This window comes from Buteo buteo, chromosome 12 (assembly GCF_964188355.1).
Source record: "Buteo buteo chromosome 12, bButBut1.hap1.1, whole genome shotgun sequence".
NCBI classification, from domain to species: Eukaryota; Metazoa; Chordata; class Aves; order Accipitriformes; family Accipitridae; genus Buteo; species Buteo buteo.
Window position 1 is genome coordinate 22726920 of NC_134182.1, and position 22207 is coordinate 22749126.

At 44.4% G+C, this 22207-nt stretch overlaps 2 protein-coding genes across 2 annotated transcripts; one reads left to right on the forward strand and one right to left on the reverse strand.

The window, feature by feature from the left end:
* The first annotated feature begins 6115 nt into the window (after positions 1 to 6115).
* LOC142038036 (epoxide hydrolase 1-like) lies at positions 6116 to 18765 on the forward strand. The gene is made up of 11 exons (XM_075042997.1): positions 6116 to 6173; positions 6881 to 7041; positions 8777 to 8800; positions 9718 to 9931; positions 10686 to 10866; positions 11662 to 11892; positions 12275 to 12404; positions 13306 to 13520; positions 16877 to 16985; positions 17301 to 17426; positions 18410 to 18765. Exons 2-11 carry the CDS (start codon positions 7013 to 7015, stop codon positions 18609 to 18611), a joined length of 1461 nt encoding a protein of 486 aa, XP_074899098.1. The 5' UTR covers positions 6116 to 6173; positions 6881 to 7012; the 3' UTR covers positions 18612 to 18765.
* Positions 18661 to 22171, reverse strand: MAD2L1BP (MAD2L1 binding protein). Its single transcript, XM_075042998.1, is given in 2 exon segments — positions 18661 to 21131; positions 21767 to 22171. Coding segments are annotated over 2 exon segments (936 nt in total). The 3' UTR covers positions 18661 to 20600.
* Between the last annotated feature and the right edge of the window lie 36 nt (positions 22172 to 22207).

Sequence of the window (22207 nt, forward strand, 5' to 3'; positions counted from 1 at the left end):
CCTAATTGTTTTGTATCTTACATGGACTTGGCCACCTCACTGAGCACTTCATCCTCTGGATGTGGTGCAAAAGTAAGCTGTGGTCTCACTAATGGCACTGAAGATTTTGCCATTGAAACCAAAGGAGCTGGAATTGGATCATTCTTGGCTACTGTATGTCTCAGCACTCATCATGGGGGATGCCTTGCAACTCTTGTCAATGCAACACTGCTAAGAAATGAGTGCTTTCTCCTATATTTTCTTTTACAACTTCACCTTAGTTCCTTGCTTCCTGCAGAACCAATGCTTGTACAATCACTTGGTATGTCTATACGTGTGTCCTCCCAGTAACTTTTTGATCTGTTTGCTGATTTCAACAAATTCGGCAAGCAGAGATTACAAAAATAGTTCTGAAAGGTGTTTCTACATGTTTCATGAAAACCGATTGCTTTGGGAAGTACAGGGGGAATTTTATAAACATAACTAGAGAAAACAAAGTCTTAGAACAATTCAATTTAAAAGTTTTTGTGTTTGTACTTGCAAAATACAAATTCTTTGTATTTGTAAATAGTAGCTGTATTTTGCAAAGATGTGTTGGAAATGAGGCTTCATTAGTTCCACTGCTTGTGGAACTGCTTATTAATCTTTGGCAAGGATTCATCCTGCAAGCTGTTGTTGTCAAGTTTTCTTAATAGCCACTTGCAAAGGGCTTTATGCTTGTACCTTTGGGAAGGACCGGTCAGTTACATATGCCGGGGTTTTGCTTAGATAAGTCTTTCCAAGAATGCTGAAAAGCCAGAGAAGAGAAAACAATTATACTTACAGACTTGTTGATAGAGTCTTGTTTACCATACTCAGACCGATATCTTAAAATGCAGTATGTAATTATTTTTCCAGCTGTATTTGTGGGCCCTTGTATAAGGCTCAAGGTCCATAGTGCTATTTTCTTTAGATGAGATGTCTGCAGTGCCGTTATTACATTATACTCAAACATCCCTGGTTTTCCAGACTAGCTGTTTTTAATGAAAAATGAAAATCATATCCTTATGTTAGAAGTTCAGCTGATTCAGTCTTCATTTTCTTAATGCCTCTGGACCTGAAGAGTTTCATATTACTGTTGTTGTTGTTATACAATGTAGGCATAACAACTAATAATGGACAGTACGAAAAAACATAGCGAGAATACAAAATTATTCAGAAAGAAGGCCACAGAAATGTTTCCAAATAGCTAGCACAGTTCCCAAAAAGAGAGGAAATAACACACAGGATCAGAGCAGAAAACTTTCCAATGAACTGAACACATCATGAGACCGACTTCTCAAAAAACACCTCTCCTCTTGCATGTTTCTTCAGGCCTGCAAAGGGGAGCTTATACACTCCAGCAGCCCTTCAGCTGCCTCCTGTGCCAATTGTGGGAACTCTGTGAGTGCCTAATGCTCAGCTGATGTCTCTGGAAAACCCATGCTTAGATTTGGACTTCCCATTTTCCCTCTGAAGCCCTTCTTTGTAAGGGCTAGTTTCAGGAAGTTGGCTATGCAGAGCTATGGCAGAGCAACAGGACAGAGATAACCTGCCACTCTCCTGCAACACAGCTACTCCTTGCAGCCACTGAGCACTGATGCCCACAAAGCAAGACCAGGAGTTTGCCAAGATAAGGATGGAGAAAAGGAACTTGGGATCTGGCTTGCAATAATAGTTACTATTATAGGATCCTCAGCAGCGGTCATTGTTATTGAGAAGAATGGAGATAATTCTTTGCCATTTCTTTTTGCCTCACCCAAATATGGTAATTGCTTTTTTAGAATTTTTTTTTTGTTAAACTAAATAAATTATTGAGTATAGACCCCCTATGCATCCTGACTTATCTGCAACCCTTTGTTGAAGATAAGGCCTTTGTTTCTGCCCCCAATGGTTCTGTCACTACAGTAATGACAAATCACCCAGGATATTCTTTTCCATAAGATATATCTATATTGTCCTACAGACCTTAGGACTAGTCCCTCCCTCAAGTGCCTTTGGTCAGTTGCATCCTTTTTTTAAAATTATTTTTTCTTTCTTTTCAAGATGATAATTTTACATGGCTTGGAGCAACAGTTCCAGGAGATCCACAACACAGTCCTAAAACTGTAAGACAACAAAAATGGCATAACTGACCAGGGTTTAAAGTTGTATTTGTACTGTTTGTATGCAGCTTCCTTCTGTATAAAAAATTCTTCATGTCTAGGCTGCTGGGCATGTGGGTTAGCTGAGCCAAGCCCACAAGCCTCCACCACACTCACTTACCAAAATGCCAGCAATATGTCCAAGCCCAAGAGGGCTCTGTCTTACATTACACTCCGGGATTAACACTCCTAGTGCCCAGCATAGCAGAACCCATATCACAGAGCACACAAAGGACCCGTACACCTGGCTTTCAGTGCATGGCCAGGTGCACATGCAGGGACCATCACGTTTTGCACATCCAGGCTCTGAGCACAAGCCCCCAGCACCTGCTGCCTGCCTCCCATCACCAATATCCCCGAGATTATACCCAGGGTATCAGTGACCTAAATATACTGTTTGGGACTTGAAAGTTGCTTTTGTTTTTAATGTTGCTGTCTCTAAAACCAGCACACGTAACAAACTGCCTGTTTCCAAGCAGCTGTTGTGTAACTTTGCTCCCTACCCCTAGAGATGTTGCCTGCCATTCATTTAGTGGGCTTGGTTTCACTGGGAGTGCCTGGGGAAACCTCTTAGCTCCCTAATTAGCAACAGGAGGGGCCAGTCCTTGCTGGAGGTAGCAGTGAAACATTTGTGAGGTCTCCTGAGAATAAGGGAGGCAGAGAAGGGGCCATTTCCAGCTGGGAAAACACTAACTTTTATTCAACGTCCAGTGCAGAGCAGAGGACTAAGAGGTGTTGGGGGGAAGGTACTTGCAGAAATGATGATGGGCTTTCTAGGCAAGAAAGGAGCATTTGTGACGGGGGAGGAGGGGATGGGAGAGATTGTCCCTGGCCCTCCCAAGTTGTTCATCACTCCTGCAATCTGAGTTTTACATAAGATATTGTGAAGCAGCACAGAGGCCTTGTGGGCTGGCTGCTGGTGGAGGCAGGAGCAAGGTGTTGCTGCAATCTGCTCTCAGATGTTTGAGCTGGCTCTTGTTAATAAGATTCAGGAATTAACAGCTTGGAAGTGCTTAGGAGCTCAGTGTTTCCTCCAGGGATGTGATAACTGAGGCTGAGCACAGAGCCTGCCATTCAGGGCTGGAGTAGACTTTGGTGCAAAACAAATCTCCCACCAACCAGCTGAATGTCCTGCGACCTCACTGGGAAGGTGAAAACTTTGCTCATCCATTGCAGGTAGGATGATGTGCTTGGAGCTATTCCTTAACCCCCAGGACACAGCCACACGTGATAAGCTCTCCAATTTTTCCCGGGCAATCCCATATCTGAGCAGGCCTTTTTTTCATCCAATTGAGAAGAATTGCATGTGCATGGACAGTCCCAGCTTGGACCTGTTGGACCATGGGGACCATTCTCCTTCAGAAGTCATGCACGGAGATACAGCATTCAGTATCTTTGGCCTGTAGGAGCAAAAATCCAGTGAAGCAAAGGAAAGCCTCATCAGCCTTAAGGATCTTCCTTAAAAGCAAAGGAAGAAGGTGAAGTTGAAAGATGGAGTAATGCCATGAGGCAAGCAGGGTTGTGGGAGCCCGGAGGAGCACAGGGGAGATCTGAAGCTTCCAGATATTGCACTGCTCTGCAACATCACTGGCCAGCAGCTCACTGGTAGTGGCCACTGACCAGATAAAAAGGAGAGAGCTGATTCCTGGTGTAAGTCAGGAGACCATATTTGTAAAGATCCCCTGTTACTAAGCACCATTTGCTCTCTAGTAATATTCTTAAGACAGTGAACCTGATTTTGTGCATGCAAAAGGAAAATTATGCAGCAAAGCCTTCACACTGTAAGATGAAGGGCAGCGTATTACAGCCGGGGCCATAAATCCCAGTGAGGGCCTTGCAATGGCTCTAAGGGTCAGAATAATCATTTCAAAGTTGCTACAGCATCTCAAGCTATAAAAGATCTATGTTCAAAACTTTTGTGCTCCACTCTTACCCCTGTTCATTAGCTCATTTCATAACCAGAAGTCACCAGTGTTCCTCCCTGTGTCTCAGGTTTCAGTATTAATAGTATTTATGAAGTTGGATTATGTTTATATGCAATTGGCAGTGAGAAAAACAAAAAGTCCAAAATAGAAAAGAAGCCCAAAGAGTAAAAAAAAGTGCTATTACACGTACTGCGAGCTCCTCTTTCTCACTAGAAGGCACCCAGTATTTGCAGAACTGCTGCTTGGCCTTTGGGTGCTTTCTCCAGCAGCGGATCACACTACACCAGCATTAGTGAATGGGTCTGGGAGAGCTGGCAGGTTTTGCTGTGTTTGGCTCCTCCTGTTTGTGTCCAGCTGCTAAACCAGCTGGAAAAATACATTACAGTAACACTTACGTGTGCGCATTTTCTGTCATTGCTGCAGGGGTGATCCTGCAGGTCAGTGACAAGAGCAAGAGAAAAACATAGGAAACAAGCTTTCTGTTAGTATGTGATTTGTGCAATGGAAACATATGAAATCCCTTTATGAAATGATGCCAGTCATAAAGGGACTGCAGAATGGCAGCAATTGAAAGTTTAGATGGAGATGCAATAGTGAGGTACAGTATATCAAATGTTATTCTCTCTCTCTGCCACCCCCTGCCCCATGCCAGAGTAGCAGCTGAACCAGCAAAATCACAGCACTGGGACAGAGGCAGAAAACTTTCTAATAGTGCTCCAAGGAGGCTTTTTAAAAATGGGTTTGCTAAGATATCTGTCATTAAGAATTAAGGGGTCCTGCCCCAGTGCAGGGAGATGCTCTGAGACACTTTTGCAGGTCCTTTCATGTAGGATTCCCCTTTCCATTTATGGGACATGCACCAAAATCTCGTGGGAGGCAGCCTTGCTGACTCCAGCAAGCAGGTTCTGCCTGGATTTGTGCATTTTGGCCACTAGAGGTTGTAAGAGAGGGGAAAAAAATCTCATTTTCCATGGACAAGCTGCGGCAGCATCCCAGGGCAGGATTTCGTCTGGGACCCTTTGATCTCTGCCCAACAGCACTCACACAAAACTCCTGCACATACCCTGCATTTCAGTAGACAGGGTCTTGGCGTCTCAGCTGTTTCAGATTTATCAGTGGGGGTTTGTTGTCTTTTAGCCCTAGGGTATTAATGGCCTTGGTGTGTTCCCTTGTATCTTAAGCAAAAGCTGTTGTGATTCTCCCAAATCTTTCAGACAGAGCAGCAACTTGTATCTTTTCTCTGCAGCTTTAACTAGCTCTGCTGGCTCTTTTCCCACATTCCTGGTACAGATAATTTCACTCTCACATGTTTAAGCCAGACCTTCCTCCACCAGCATTTATGCTTTTTCCTAGTGCTAAGTAAGAAATAGAATTTTCCTGAGGTCTCTTTTGTCTCCTGGAGACATCACAGCCAGTTGTACCTCAACTTGGCACCTTATGGGGTCATCAGCTACCTTCCACATGGGTTGTAATTCTTTCCTCTTGTTGCTAATAATTCTCTAGTCTTCTGAGTCTAGTCCCTCTGCAATCAGGGATACCATCTTCCAAGACGCCTCAAGAGAGCTAGTTTTGTTAGGGAAATAGAACCTTAAAGCTAAGTAATCCCAGGTGGACATAAGCATAAATATCTATGGTGTAGCAATAAATTGAACTTCGACCAGGTGAAGGATTTACAAGCTTTTCTTCTTGATGGCTCTTTTTCATGGTGCAGTGGCTGCTTATGAACTCACAAGGGTGTGAGACCTAATCATCACAGAGCTCACTGGTGATGGTACTTCACTTTGAGCATTGCATGGAGATAGGAATCATTTCCTCTGACAGGAAAATGTAGCTAATCCTGGGGTGAAGCACAGCAAGGACACTGCAACAATTTAGGAAGGAGAAGCCTTTATCCAGTAAGATTTTACCGACCATGAGGAAAATGAGATCTAGTTCCCTGAACTAAAGCAAAACACTGATTTCTGTGGAAAATGAAAAACATAACTTTTTCTTTTTGTTTTGGCTGCTGCAAATCACAGGTGCACATGGAACAGAGCCATGTGATACACAGGTTGGACAGGACACCTGGAGGTCAGCCCATGCCAACTCCTGCTCAGAGCAGGTTCAGGTAGGTCAGGTTGCTCAGTGCAGTGTTCCTGTCAAATTTTGAATGCCTCCAAGGATGGAGATCCCACATCCTCTCAGGGCCCCTGTCCCAGTGTCTGAATACCTCTATGATGAAATAATTTCTCCTCATACCTAACCAGAATTTCCCTTGTTGCAATTTGTGTCCGTTGCCTTTTGTCCTTCAACTGTTGCTCCTCCAAGATGAGTCTGGGTCCATTTTTCCTACACTCTCCACTAGATAGCTGTAGACAGCAATAAGACCCCACCCTTTGCCTTCTCTTCCCCAGGCTGAACAAGCCCAGGTCTCTCTCTCAGTCTCTCTCTCCACCCCCCTCCCCTATGCCACATGCTACAGCCCCCCAGCAGCCTGGTGGCCCTACACCACCAAGGGTGGGCTCACTCCAGTCTTTCCTCTACCAGCAAGGCCAGAACTGGACATGGCACTCCAGATGTGGGCTGAAGAGAGTGAAGGATCACTTTACTCAGCCTGCTGGCTAACATGCTTGCTATATAGCCCTGTACGCAGCTGGCCTTTGCTGCAAGGACAGCTTGTTGACACAGGCTCAGCTGAGGACCTCAGGCCAGTCTCCGCAGAGTTGCTTTCCATGCATTTGGCATCCAGCCTGTGCTGGTGCACAGGGCTATTACCTCCCCGTGCAGGACTTTACATTTGCCTCTGTTGAACTTAATTTGCAATTGCACACTTAGGCGATAGGTGGCACTAACGGATGGTGTAGCTTGCATCGTCACTGAGAGAGTGTCACTGCAGAAGACAAAGCCAGCAGAGGAGACACCTGAGTTGCTTCACTCCGAGCAGTGGCCAGGCGAGGAGGAGCAGACATGTGGCAGGAGATCCTTCCAAATGCCTGGTGAGAGCTCGGTGTGCAGAGGAGGGACTCCAAACAGGGGTCCCTGGGGTTGGGGTGGGAGAAAGCCCCTGTGGGGTCATCAGGCCATTGGAGGGTGGGAGCATGCAGCTGAGTTCTCCTGAGCATCAGTGGGGAGGAGGTTTTATTAGACTGAGCCTTGTTTTATGTCACTCAGAGAGCTGCTTCTGGGACATGCTTTCTTTGTTAGCAGTGCCGAGTTTGTGCTATTGCCATGATAACTGGTTTCATGCCTCTGACTCACTAAACTCCAGGATGTAAAGTGCAGAGGGATATTATTACCTGTTGCATAAGCTGGTCAGCCTCCAAGGAGGTGCAGGCTGACACTGTTGGCTCTTAGGAGCCCTCTTCTTCCTTGTCTGGGAGCGGTTTAAGGAGATACCTCCTTAAAAATCACACATAGGCTGTCTTAGAGATTGTTACCAAACTGCCTTGGCGACTGCTGGAGTCTCCAGTACAGGCACTGGGTTCTGCATCACAGGCAGTGGTGGGAAACAATACTAGGTAAAAAGAAACACCTAGTGGACTTGGTTTTTCATAGAGTGTCATGTCCTTTTTTCTTTTTTTTTTTTTGCCTCCAGATGTCATAATTATGACTCCAAACAGCTCCCTAATCTAGCTGCCTTCCACAAGGCAGAGTGCTGAGGGAGAGGAGCCTGAGGGGAGACCTTATCACTTGCTACAATTACCTGAAAGGAGGTTGTAGGGAGGTGGGTGCTGGTCTCTTCTGTCAGGTGGCTGGAGATAGGATGAGAGAAAATGGCCTCAAGTTGCGGGGGGGGGGGGGGGGTTAGATTGGATATTAGGAAAAAATCTTTACTGAAAGGGTTGTCAGGTATTGGAACAGACTGCCCAGGGAAGTGGTTGAGTCACCATCCCTGGAGGTATTCAAAAAGCGTGTAGACAAGACACTTCCGGACATGGTTTAGTGGGCATGGTTGATGGTTGGACTCTATGATCTTAAAGGTTTTTTCCAACCTAAACGATTCTATGATTTTATGATAAAAAGACTTTCTCTTGTCGCTTCTCATTTTGCTAGATTTTAGATTGTACTCTTCTTGCAAGAGAATCTACCAGGCTGAAAGACAACCAAGGAAGATGTCTTCTTTTTCTGTCAGGCAGATGAGATCTAAAAGCTTGGTATCCAGTCAGGAGGAGTTAGAAGTAGCAAAGGTATAGCAGCTCATTGAACTCTGAACAGAGAAATGTCCCACAAGCCTCTCTTTGTGCCAGCCCTGCAGCACAGTGAGTACCACGTGGCTAGGAGCAGAATAACCTTTGAGCCTGAAAGTCCCCTGCCAAGGCTGTGCACCTATTGCTACACAGCAGTCAAAGTAAACTATTTTCTTGGCTGAAGTAACACAGCCACTCATAGGATGAAACACTGCAAGGACACTTACCCAGTTGTTTAGTGCCTTTTATCTTAATTGTGCTGAAGGAGGGAATATTATGGCAACAAACTTTCCAGCTACAACACAGCCCAGAAACACTGTCTCTCTGTGCAGCAGCAGTGCTCTGAACTCCTCTCTTTCTGTCCCATCCAAAAAGTAGGAAAAATAATGGCAGATGTTGCTGGGCAGCCAAACATCTTGTGATCCCATGGCTGGGAAGTAAATGGTGTTGGCAGGTGATGTTGCACCATCCCCAAGGGTTTGGTACCATTCAGACAATGCTATCAGACTATAAGAATGATATTTTTTTTTCCCCCCTTTTGTAGGGAGTGCATCTTGTCCCGTATCAGGTGAGTAAAATAGCTGCTCTGTGCTGAGGCCTCCACTTTTTATTAGCACCCTGGTTGGGGCACAACATAGTCCCTTCCCTACCCTGTATGACAACAACAAAACCTTCATTCACAGTCCCCTTGCAGCCCCCTGCAATAGCCCCAGACACCTCTACTAATCCCCAAGGAAAGCTGGAGAGCTTGAGGCACAGGTCAGAGGGACAGGAATGTACAGTACATTTAGGACTGATTGCTCAAGCATTTGAATGGTTTTGAAACATGCTGCATGTCTGTTAAAACAAACTCTGGTGACTTAGCTCTCACACCTCAAGAAAGTCCGAAACCTTGCTGTCTGGTACACAAACAGGGGCACCAGACAGACAAGCTGAGACCCTTACCCACGGAAAGCTATGGTGGAGGGCCAGTGTTGCCCTAAAAGATGATTGAATCTGTAGGGGAGCTATGTATAAAGCACTGCCAAGAGGGATACATCCTGCACATCCAGCTCTCTTCGGCAGCTGAAGACCCTTGAGCTCCTGCTCATCAGTCCATTCTCTCTGTGCAGTTTTTATTCCTGGAAAAGTCCAGCTGCTACTATCCTATTCACTTCAGTACCTGCCTTAAAATAGATTGGCCCATATCCTGTTAACCCTTGTCCCCCAGGGCACCCTCGTTCACAAGGAGAGGAATGAGAAAGCCTTGTGATCAGCAAGTCCTGATCAGCAAGGATTTGAGGTCCCTAAGAAGCACTGGCAGATATAACCCTGCCCCAAATCTTGCCTGTGATCTTCAGTAACAGAAACCCCAGCCCCTGCTGACTCTGTGGGATTTGTAGGCATTTGTTACTGCTCAGGCCCAACTGATGTGAATACAAGCCTCAACATAGTCCCTTTACCCTTGACACTTCTGTTGCTGAACACAATTTTATGCCTCCCTAGGTCTTTTGAATATTCTCAGAAGAATGCAGTCCTGGTCCCTGTGGCTGCCCTGGGGTTTGGAGGGATGCTGGTTTACTGGATGAGATCTAGACAAAAGATCAAGACTATTGAAATAGGCGATGGATGGTGGGGCTCAGGTGAAAGACCCCTAAAAGGGAAAGAAGATGAAAGTATCCGTCCCTTCAAGATTGAAACATCTGACAAAGAAATCGAGGTACCAGTGGCTGGGATGTAAGGAGGGGCAGAAAGCTGCAAGGTGGAAGCAGTCCATCACCCACCTTACTGCTTCGAGGTGATGTCTTGGGGGTGGCAGCAGTGCACTTATATGTGCCAGTGCAGCCATGTAGCCCTGTTGGATGATGCTCTGGCTTACCACCCTTTATGAATGGGAACTGAGCTCACATTCATTGCAATGTCCCATAAAGACTTTCTGAGACCACAGACCCTCCATGCAACCTGGGGCTGCTCCTGCGGAAAAGCCACACTTTGAGCAGCAGACTTTGACAGTGGGGCTGTGAATGGTGGAGTGGGGTGGGAGGGCATCAGGACAGCAGTGGCACTGGTGGGGCAGGACTGAGGGGCTTCCACAGAGGGAAGGACATGCCTGTCCCTAATTATCTGGCCAACTAGCAGTCAGCAGCTCAGGCTGAGCTTCTTGTCCTTCTCCCAGCCAGCAGTGCTGGCAAGCTCCTAGTGCCAAAAACCCTAAGGCGAGTTAGCAGCAAGGCAAGAGTAGGACCTGGTACTCCTGGGTGCCCTAGGGTAACTGGTAACCTGTAGAAAAATATATTCCCCAAATAAATGATTCAGGAGCTCATACAGAGTATGGCTCTGCTTCAGAAGGGCTCGTGGTGTCCCAGAGAGTGATACAAAAGCCAGTGGAGCCAGGAGAGCCCGTCCGTGCCCACCCTGGTGCAGGGCATGCGCAGGTGGCTGGCCAGCATAACAAGAAAGGCTCCCCTACACAGGACCTGCACCGGCGCCTAGAGCAGGCCCGCTATGCACCGCACCTGGAAGGAGCCGCCTTCCACTATGGCTTCAACTCCAGCTACCTGCAGAAGGTGGTGGCCTACTGGAGGAACCAGTTCGACTGGCGCAAGCAAGTGGAAGTCCTGAACAAATATGCCCATTTCCAAACCACCATTGAAGGTGAGGGGGTCTCTGTGGCTTGAGCAGGTCTCACTTTGAAACACACAGAGAGAAGGGGGCGATTTAAGAGGTTACAATATTTAAGACAACAGTATGCATAACAGCTTAGGGATATGAGTGAAATATCACTAATAGAGGCTATATTATTAATAATCTATAGATTAAGACCATTACACAGTGGCAATAAGATTAGGTCTGCTTTAGATGGGCTTCATCTGGCTCTGAACCTGTGCTAACTAATGATGAAGTTTTCTTCTGCTATTAAAGGTGGCTTGAAGCCACCTTTGAAAATGGCAAAATTTACACAGAATCTGAGGCTAGAATATCCACCACCACCACGCAGTTTAGCCAGGTGAAGTTAGCCAGACTTTAGGTCAGTGATCTGCAGGTTAAACTTCTATCTTGCACTTATTTTTTTCCTGTTTCTCTTTTTATCATCCACGTATTTTGTAATTTTGTCATGTTTTTGCATGCATCTTACCTGCATTATGCTATTCATTTAAGTGCAGCTCTACTTATATACTGTGACACCAGTTTTTCAGAAGATGGATGCTCAGTCTCCTATGACTCCAGTATCTGGGGTTGAGATCAATACCTCTGTCTGTATGTAAAAGATGAGACATAGGTACAATACCAGGCATCCCCTTTCAGCTAGGCATCTTCTTGCCATGGGTTGATTGTGTAACTTCTGCTGCAAATGCTAATTACAATTTTGCTACCCTCCTTCTTCAGAGTCCAGAGCAGAAGCTGTGATGGAACCAGAGCTTTAATTTATCTGTCTTGGATGTGTGGCAGGGATCAACATCCATTTTATCCATGTGAAGCCCTCCTACGTCCCTCATGGTCGAGCTGTTCAACCTCTGCTGATGGTCCATGGCTGGCCTGGCTCCTTCTACGAGTTCTACAAGATCATCCCTCTGCTCACGGAGCCAGCTAGGCACAACCTGAATGAGGGTGATGTGGTGTTTGAGGTCATTTGCCCATCTATCCCAGGCTATGGTTTCTCGGAGGCACCACACCAGAAAGGTAAGCAATGAAAAGGCTCTGTTGGAATTGCAAGGTTTTTGGAGTAACACCTCAGCCATCCCTGGGCCCCCTGGGCACTGTGGTTTGTGACTGCAGATGCTTGGCTCTGCACTAACACCCACATGGCTGAGGCTCTGGGGTTGGCTGTGGAGATCCAGAAGGTAATGGTAGCTGGAAGCCAGGTTTTCTTTCCACTTTCTCCACTTTCCACTGAATTTTTATCATCTTGTGTTCACTTTATTGCCAAGGAGTGAGGCAGAGCAGCATAGCACGCTGTGCCTTCACACAGCAGCATACTCGCGTGCTTCTGTCACACCATGATCTTTGGCCAGGGGATAAACGCTAGGACAAACAGGTCTCCTGTGTTTCTCTCTACCTACAGGCTTTGACAGCATAGCAACTGCTCGGATATTTCATAAATTGATGAACAGATTGGGCTTCAAGGAATACTACCTACAGGGAGGAGACTGGGGATCTCGTATTACCACAAACATGGCCCAGATGCTGCCACAGTGAGTCGCAAAGGGAATAAGTGCAAAAAAGCTGCCTCCAGTTCTTACCCTACCTTCTGGCATCATGGTCTGCACCCCTGTGCATTTAGTTGTATTCATATGCTTTGCATTGCTATTGGCATAGTTCTCATGCTTTCTAAATTTCAGTGCTGTTTGGCTTCTCTTTCACTAGCTGTGGAAGTAAACACAGCTTTGATTTGAGATGTCAAGGAGACAGATCATCATTCTAAATCAGGAAAGAGATAAATTTAAAATCAGCAGGGAGAAAAGGAAGGAAGGACCTCAGCCTTTCAGCAGCTGAACAGTACCACAAAGTATAGGACTTCCCTATCTAAAATGCAGAGTTGAGACTGATCGGAAAAGAAACACAATACCTTCCTTAGAAGATGGCATCACAGCTCATTGTTTAGCATTTAATGAGAAATGGGCACCACAGCCACACTTAAGTCAGACAACATAAAGTGGGAAAGCTCTTAAAGCTGTTAGATTGCAGGCTGAGCAGCTCACTGTTCCCAATTACAGTTGTGCTTCACAGAGTGCAGAGCACTGTGGCCACATGTGATCTACTCAAGCTTTTCAGAAAATACCCAAAACAGCCTGTTCCCTACAGCACAGAACAACACAAGATCAACAGCCAGAGCTACCAGCATCGATATGCCACATCCAGAAACTGGGTACCTAAAGCTAACATCATACCAGTGGCACAGCTGGATGGAGATGGCACCAGCTGTACCATTTCTAACTCCCATATTTTTTTTTTTTTTTAATCATGATGAACCTGAAGGACTTAATGTATTTGGCTCAGTGAAATGCTTCTATCACAGCTCCAGTCAGACTTATTTTCTAGAAAATTTGGAGAAAATCGCTTGATTTAACCTTCTGTTCATTAACTTAATTTTAGATCTGTGAAAGGGCTTCATCTGAATCTCATCTTCATCAGCAGACAAGGTTTGAGAAGGATGATTTCTGTGATGCTTGGGGCTTATGTACCATGGCTTGTAGGCCTCACTAGGGAAGATGTTCAACGTACGTACCCTTTCATCCAGAAGAATATATATGAACTTCTGCGAGAGTCTGGATACTTACACATCCAAGCCACCAAACCAGACACTGCAGGTAATGAACCTTCTCTATATCACTATGAACATTGTGTACTAACTGCTTACAGTATATAAAAACTTACAATTGAGCAAAGGCCAACCATATTTGAGAAGCAATGAGTTCTGGTTACTGAATGCAAGACATGGGGACAAGAACTGTGTAAAAGGAAGTTAAAAGGAACAGCTTAAAAAAAGATGAGGACTATAAATAGCACTTTTCAAGGTCTTTTAAATGGCATGCCACTTCTCTTGGGGAAAGAACCCCTTTGCAAAAAGCCTCTTAAAGTAAAGCACAGGGTCATGAAATTGCAGCTTCTAGAAATAAGTGTAGGTGAAAACAAGAAAAATATCATAAGCAAGTGCAATGTGAAACTTGCAGAAAGGTAGACACAGCCCTAACACCTGAAAAGCCAGAAGCCTGACATAGTTAGGGGGAACAGAAGATAAGGAGTCTGAAGAAAGATACAGCCATCTCAAAAAAGTTAAATGAATTATTTGCATCAGTCCCCACTAGCAAGGATTATGAGCTATCACTTTATTGAAATAATCCCTCATCAGGAAAGACAGTGGAACTGTCTCGGACTGGTGTCAGATGTGGAGACCATAGAATGAATAGCACCGTATACTGGCAATTCACTGAAAAAGAAGAAACAAACTGAAATGTCAACTAATGCTTAGTCTGTTACTTGAACTGACAGCAATACCAAAGAAGTAGAAGGAGACAAACAAGATACTGAGTTCGGGGGTGATGGTTTTTTGGTTTGGTTTGGTTTTTCGGGTTTTTTAAGAGCCAAACAGTGAAGGTAGCCCCAGAAAAATGAAGACCAGTATGTCTAGTCTCTGATCAGAAAACTAGCAGAACTATTTTAAAGAGGAGAATTGATTTACAGGTGATAATATCACAGGAAAATCATGCTTCAAAAATCAGCTGTGGCAGAATCAAAGAGCTGTGGATCCAGTAATGAAACATATTTCATTTCCAAAAAAGATTTGTTGAGGCTCCTCCGCCAATGTTCTTGAAGAAATTAAATTGCCTTAAGAAAAGGATTAAGTTAATGGATTAAAATAACTAGTTAACATGAGAATCCAAGCATAGGAATAAGTAAGCAAGTTCCAGGGGATGGAGAGTATGACAAAAATCTGTGCTGGCACCTGCACATTTTAACATGATCCTAATTTCTCTACAGATAAAAGTTAATGGTTAAGTGAAAATTCAGCAGCTATCCAGGGTTTGGTTTAATCTAAAGATAACTGTAGAGAGTTGCAAAAACATTTAAGTGACTGGTTGATTAAACTGGCCAATAAAAATTGATGTCAACAAAGTCCAAAGCAAGTTAAGTAGAGGAAGCAAATTACAATGGGCTCTAGTTTGAGAGAATCCATGACTCATGGATAGTGCTTTGAAATGTCAGCCAGCTCAGAGTTTAAGAGAATCTTAGAAACTTTTAAAGAAAGCAAAAAGAGACTAAGACAAAACATTAAATCCATGATATTCAGAATCTGTTTCACCCCTGTTCACCAATATATTTTAGAATCAGAAGAATACAGGAAGGGCAGAAAAGGAAGACTGAAGTGACCAAGCAGCTTCTGTACAAGCACTGTACATAGTCTAGGACTCTTCAACCTGGAAAAAGAAGAGCAGGGATTTCTAGCACGCTAAAATTATGAAATGTAGAAAATGAATAGGGGGAAAAAAATGTATTCCCTACTCAGTCTCAAGAAATATCTCCATTATCAGTTTAGTTCTCATTAGGCAGGTTCAAAGCAAAGCTAAAGTATTTTCACTCACCACAAGTTGTGGTACCTAAGATGCAGTACAGGTTGAATGACTAATAAGATGCAAACAAGACTGGTGCTTCTGAGTATCTAATCCATGGACGTTAAATACAGTGGTTCAGAGGCAGCTTCCAGACCCAAATATGCTTCTCTCCAGGCAGGTCATGCGCTAGCTGGCACAGTTTAGCCTGCTCTACCATTGCTCGTCAAAGCATTTGCCCAGGTGGCCAAGGCGGCCAACGGCATCCTGGCCTGCATCAGAAATAGTGTGGCCAGCAGGAGCAGGGAGGTGGTTGTTCCCCTGTACTGGGCACTGGTGAGGCCGCACCTCGAGCACTGTGTTCAGTTTTGGGCCCCTCACTACAGGAAAGACATTGAGGTGCTAGAGCATGTCCAGAGAAGGGCAACCAAGTTGGTGAGGGGGCTGGAGTACAAGTCTTATGAGGAGCAGCTGAGGGAACTGGGGCTGTTTAGTTTGGAGAAGAGGAGGCTGAGGGGAGACCTTATCACTCTCTACAACTGCCTAAAGGGGGGTTGTAGTCAGGTGGCTGGAGATAGGACGAGAGGAAATGGCCTCAAGTTGCAGCAAGGGAGGTTTAGGTTGGATATTAGGAAAAATTTCTTTACTGAGAGGGTTGTCAGACATTGGAATAGGCTGCCCAGGGAAGTGGTTGAGTCACCATCCCTGGAGGTATTCAAAAAGCACATAGACAAGGCACTCCAGAACATGGTTTAGTAGGCATGGATGATGGTTGGACTCAACGATCTTAAAGGTCTTTTCCAACCTAAATGATTCTATGATTCTATTCTATGATTTACATTACTTCAATCTGTAGCAAACCACTCTAGGCCTGCCAGGGCAGGGAAACTGTTGTGCCAATGCACAAACTTACTTTGTATTAACTGTGTCCACTATTAAATTGAGACCATGTTGTTCATCATCTTCTGCAAAGTCACTCAGTGCTAAAATCACACTAAAATACACTTGAGAGCAGGCAATACTGAGTATGCTTAAAACTACAGCCTAGGGCATGGTACAGGAATTTTCCCAAGGCAAGCCTGTATCACTACTGAAGTAATCCCTATCCCTGTTTTACAGGTAAGAACACAGATATAATATGCCGTGTACCTGCTGTGTTTATAATGTCCGTTAGCATTCCTCAACGGCAGGAACAGATAACAGATACGCAACACTCCACTGTTTAAATTAGATAAAAAGGTTAACTAGGGTCCTGGTTATCCATCCTAAACAGGACAGTGCTTTCGAATAGTTAATCTAAAATTTCTTTTCAGACTGCAATCCCTTTACATCTGAATTTGCTCCTTCTGCCACATGTTACCAAGAAGCCAACAGGACTTAGCTCCTAGCTTCTTTTGTATAGGAATTACCCAGGTTTGTAGTGCTGTCAGTTACAGCCAGAATTCCATTGGGGTGAATTTGTCAAGAATAAAGTATTACCAGGGCTAGTAAAACACAGACTCTCTACTGAATTCTCACAGAAGACTGAAGAATTCATGAAAGTCCAGTTTAAAATCCATGGAAGTATTGCACTGCCAGGCAACTGCAATAGCCCTCCCATTCTTCTCCTGAATTAGGTTGTGGACTGAATGACTCCCCTGTGGGGCTTGCTGCATATATTTTGGAGAAGTTCTCTACCTGGACAGATAAATCATTTCTGCATAAAGATGATGGAGGCTTGGAAAGGTAAGAAAACAGATGCTCTTCCATGAGAAGAGTCATTAAAAGAATGAGTCATGATAACTAATGAGATAGGTAAAAAAACTGGCCAGTCAAAGCTGAATTTTAAGGGTGAAAGACTACACATGACAAGTAGTAGTTTAAACTTATAGCAGACTGCCTGCAAACTACTGCTTCAGCACCAGGCAGTTTTGCTCTGGGCACATGGGTGCCAATTAATTTGCTGCTTGAAAACAAGTGGAGAACAAGAGGGCATAAGCCCAATATAGCATATTGAGAAACAGCTTCCAATGAAACTTGTTCATCTTTCTCTCTCAACAGCAAGTACTCTCTTGATGAGCTTTTGACCAATGTGATGATTTATTGGGTGACATCCTCCATTGTGTCTTCAATGCGATTCTACAAGGAGAACATCTCCAAGGACCCTGGTCTCACTGCTGATGCCAGGTAAGGAAGCAGCAGGTGCAAAACAGATTTGCAAATGAGATTGAACCACATTTGCCTGGATAAACATTTAGATCACTTACAACAGCAAAATTAACTAGTTAAAAAAAAATCCAAGTTCTTATTTTCTGTTGATAAATATAGTTAAGGGTCACTTTTCTTTTGAACCTGTAATTCACACAAGGTAGCTTGTGGCCAAGACAATGCAGAAGATTTATCAAAGTATATTCAGTCTTGTTTGTGTTTGAAATACAGATCTATATACTTACTTACCAAACAAATGTAATCTATGGCTCAGTTCAGTAAAAAAACCAAAAAAACCCAAAAAACAAACAACAGAAAATCATGAGCATTTCTAAGAGACAAGTTTAAATTGAATTAGGAAGGATATGGCTTACTGGTGGATAAACTAAGAACTACAACTCTTAAGCACAAACTTGGGGAAGCAGTTTGGAGCGCAGTACTTGAAATCAAGCACCTTCTAACAGCTGTTGGCTTTAAGATAACAGTAAGAGAGGCTGACCAAGAAAACGCTGCTGAGCAAAATTCTCCAAGTGATTGATCATACAAACAAATAGGAAAGTCTTTTTCTTTGTAGACTGAACCAGTTTAGCTTTCCTCTTGAGAGTGATTTGTTATGCTGGTACCATAAATTCTAAAGTAAACATGAGCTAGCTCACTTCCGTCTTTCACAGAGGTGTGGCATCTTGCCATGCATCACAAAACACGGTAAGCTTAAAAATCTGAAACATTTCAAGATTGAACTGTGCGCAAAGTTGGCTCTACTTTACACACATCTTTGGGTATAACATTCTTAAACTCTAGGAGATCCAAATACAAATTAAGTTCTTCAACAGAGTACAGACTACAAAATGGGTTGCTGGGGTGAAACTTCTCCAGTTGACTGTGGCAGTTACCAGAGTCAGAAGGTTTTTATAGACTTTCCCCAGGACATTTCAAGAATGCAGTTAACTAATGTCTTCTAGGGTTGGAGTATATGTTCCCACAGGGATTGCAGCTTTTCCTCAGGAGCTAGTACATACACCACGTGTCTGGGCAAAGGATATCTTCAAGAACATCATCACTTACTCTTACATGCCACGTGGAGGGCATTTTGCTGCCTTTGAGGAGCCAAAGCTTCTGGCACAAGACATCATGCACTTTGTCAGAAAGGTGGAACAGCTGTGAACCTGCAGTCAGATACATACACAGAATGGAAGCAAGTTGTTCTGTCACCAACAGAACCTTTACTTTGAGGGATTAAATAAATCCAATGTAATCACATACAGAAGCCAGCATTTTATTTTGATAATGATTATAGTACTAAAGCTCTTTGTAAGACACACACACACAAAAAGCATCTTGTCTTCTTTCATTCCCAGCACTGTATCATTGCTGCATTCACAGTTCAAGTGTAACAGAATATGTAAACAGCTTAATGCAGCAACATTGCACTCATTTGGAGAAGAGAGTAGAAAGGAACTGGCCCCTTGCTCCTCAGAACTAAGGCTTCTGTTCAAAAGCTTCTTTAAATACTTGAGTGCTAGCATTCTTAAATATGCATTACAAGCAGCTTTTGTGGATGTGTAAAGGGTTTTGATCTCCTGAGCACAAACACTCCTACATTCAAGTTGTACTTCATTCAAGAGACCTGCGATTACATGTTCAAGTGGGCAGCTGCACATAAGGCAGCTTTCTTCATTCTAGCAGTTTTTCCCCTAGAGCTAGCTTTAGCAGTTACTACACATTGTAACCAGTTATTAATAAGGCAGAGACAGCACTCCTAGTGTTCTCCAAGCTCAAAAATATCAACTTAATTTTCTCTTAGTTCTATAATCTCATTCTGTTCCAACAGGTCAAAGTTAAAATATGCACCAAGTGTAGAGGGTTACCTCAACCCCTACCCTCCTTTTAAAGGATTTTTACCACCCCATCATGCAATTTTTGCTAGCAAGAAACTGCAAGCAACCTTGCTACCAGTAGGCTTGAGTTCCTCTTCAAATGGGATAGAGCTATTAAGCTCATGACATTACAGACACATACCCATCTGACTGAAGGTAACTCCAGCAGGTATCTAGTTCTGACACACTGTGCTCTAAGGGTTTCTCTCCCTCCCTCCCTGTCCCATTCTGCACTAGACACCAGGCCAGAAGAAAGGGTCAAGTTCTGCTTCCAAGTAATACATTCTGACTTAGAACAGGAATTTGACAGCTAAAGAGAGCACTGAACTTCATCACACTCCCTGCACCTCTTCTTCACATTTCAGAAACATTTACACTCTAAGACTCTAAGATTTCCAAGACAAAGTAACCAAGAAACTAACTTTTTTGTTAAGTGAGAAAAAAATAAGAGTATTGGGACAGGAATCCTAACTTCCTGTGAAGAGGGTTAGAGCAGAGACTGCTTACTTTTAATTTTAACTACATCTAACTGATTGTCAGGGCTGTTGGACTAAAGGTTAGTAAAAAAACCAGGAAGATGTGCTTCCCTGCCTCCGCAGCACTGCTCAACCTCTTTTCATCACCAGTACAAGACCATGCCAGGGACAAGACCTCCCAATTGCTGAGAAGTCCCACTCTTTGGATTATTAAGTAACTGCAATTACATTATGGGGAAGTCTCATATGGAGAAGTCTCATTTTATCAACTAGATGGACAAACACTTGAGTACTCAAGCCTGATCAGACTGCAGGGAAAGGTCTCCTTTTACAGGAATAGGGTAGGTAAGAATGGTTATGGCCTTTATAGTAAAGGCCAAGTGTATTAATAATCACATACATTATCTAGAGTCCCAATCAGCTAATGTAGTAATTATTACCAGAGAAATGGCTGCATTAAGACTCAGGAGAGAGAACACGGTATCCAGTATTTGACAGTTCAGTAAGTATACGGCAGGAAAGTTTTACTCCCAACACACTAATTTGTTTCCTCTGTGCCACAACTCAGGTCCCTAAAGAATCACTGTATCTGTGTGCAAGCGTGCCTTAAAGGGTATTTGCTTTCAACAATTCAGGATATGAAGACAGATTAATACAGTCAAGCTACAGGAAGGCAGTAGATGCCCTGAAGAAGAGATCCAGATAGATAAGAATATGCAGTTACATTTGACAAAGTTATTATCACTTAAGGCAGCACCAAAGGTTTTTCAATATTCCATTAAAGTTCTACAGAGCACAGGTCATTCATGAAAGCCTTTGAGTGTCACGGGTGCTTGAAACCATACATAGTCCTCCCAAGTAGAAGTCATATGCTGAGGAGGTGAGGCACTTATGTTGATGTCTCCATCACAGGACAAGTTAATAGTTAGTTTCCTCCCTCGGGTTGGCACTTTGTAGTTGAGCTTGGGCCGGAACCAATCAACACCACAATCGCGGTGTCCTTGGAGCATAACAACAGTGCCCATGACAGGGAGAGCCTTAAGTTCACTGAAGACATCCGCAACGAAGAGTGAGTGAAAGAGCTTACGAACACAGGATGCAGTTTTCAGGCTTTTCTCAGCACTGCCCTCACAGATACCCTCCAAGTTGAGCTCATAGAGCTCCTTGGGACTCATGACATTGCCTCCAAGTAGAATAAGAACCCGAGGAACCAGTGTCAAACTAAACATTACTTCCAAGTGCTGGAGCACTCCCTCCAGCTCCATCAGCACCTGCTGGCACTTCTTGCTTGCCAGGTCCATGGAAGGTGGCTTCTTAATCACATCTCCACCCTGGAAAACAAAACAAAGATATTAGTATATTTCATTATTTGGACATATTAGTCCTAATACACTCTTTGGAAAGCATGGCCTTATCCCATCCCTGAAAGTCAAGGAAGGTTCAGAGGGTTTTATGCTCCTTTTAAGAGCTATAGTTACCTACATATAGAATCAGAACATCTAAAAGGAACACACAGGGCTGCTTTATAGCTGCTCAGTTTGAATCTGAATTACACTACTGATGAATTCCCACAAGAATTAGAAACCCTGTTCACTTCAAAATCACTTAAGATTAAAAAAAAACAAACAAATTTTTCTTCAAGTGGTTTGAGCAACAAAACAGTAACATGCTTTGAGGAGAAACTGGGACAACAAAAAATAAACAGTAACTTGTTGAGACCTTTAACCACCTAACCTAAGGCTTTGTTTTTTTTTTAAATGAAGCTGTGGTAACATTTAAGGATACAACTACAAGGAGAGCTTTCCTTTAGAAGCAGTTGACATATTAAAATACGATTTACTGAGGTAGAATAGCTAGCCGAGAGGCAAAACTCAAATGCCGCAGCCTCTGCACCACGGCCGCCCCTGGGCCCAGGGGTCCCTGTCGGCCGCCTCCCCCCCACCCCGGGCCCCCACGGCCCCCTCACCTGCGCCGCCCGCCGGCAGAAATAGGCGAGCTGCTCGTAGGGCAGCGGGAGCTGGTGCCGCTGGTACAGGACGTGCTTGAGGAGCTCGCAGGCGAAGCGGCAGCAGCTCTCCCGGCTCACAGCGCCCGGGAACACAACGGACACCGAGGGGCAGGCCACCACCTGCCCGCTCCGCCGGGGCCTCATCCCACCACCACGATCCAGGGCCGGCGGCGCTTCAGCTATAAGGAGTGGGGACGTGGAAGAGGTCGCTCGGGCAGGAACAGGAACCACAGCAACGCCAGGAGCCGCCATTTTCTAGCCAGCGGAAGGCGGCCGGCTGGAATTTGAATGGCCGCCGCCGCGGGGCATCATGGGAGTAGTGGAGCGTCCAACCGGTGCGGCTTCCGGCGGTGTGGGCGCCATGTTTGGTGAGGGGGAGCGGGGATTCCGGCCAGCGGC

Coding starts and splice junctions, on each gene's coding strand:
- LOC142038036 (XM_075042997.1), top strand. CDS start 7,013: ATGTGGCAGGAGATCCTTCCAAATGCCTG. Junction 7,042..8,776: donor GAGATCCTTCCAAATGCCTG/GTGAGAGCTCGG, acceptor CCCCTTTTGTAG/GGAGTGCATCTTGTCCCGTA. Junction 13,521..16,876: donor CACCAAACCAGACACTGCAG/GTAATGAACCTT, acceptor CTCCTGAATTAG/GTTGTGGACTGAATGACTCC.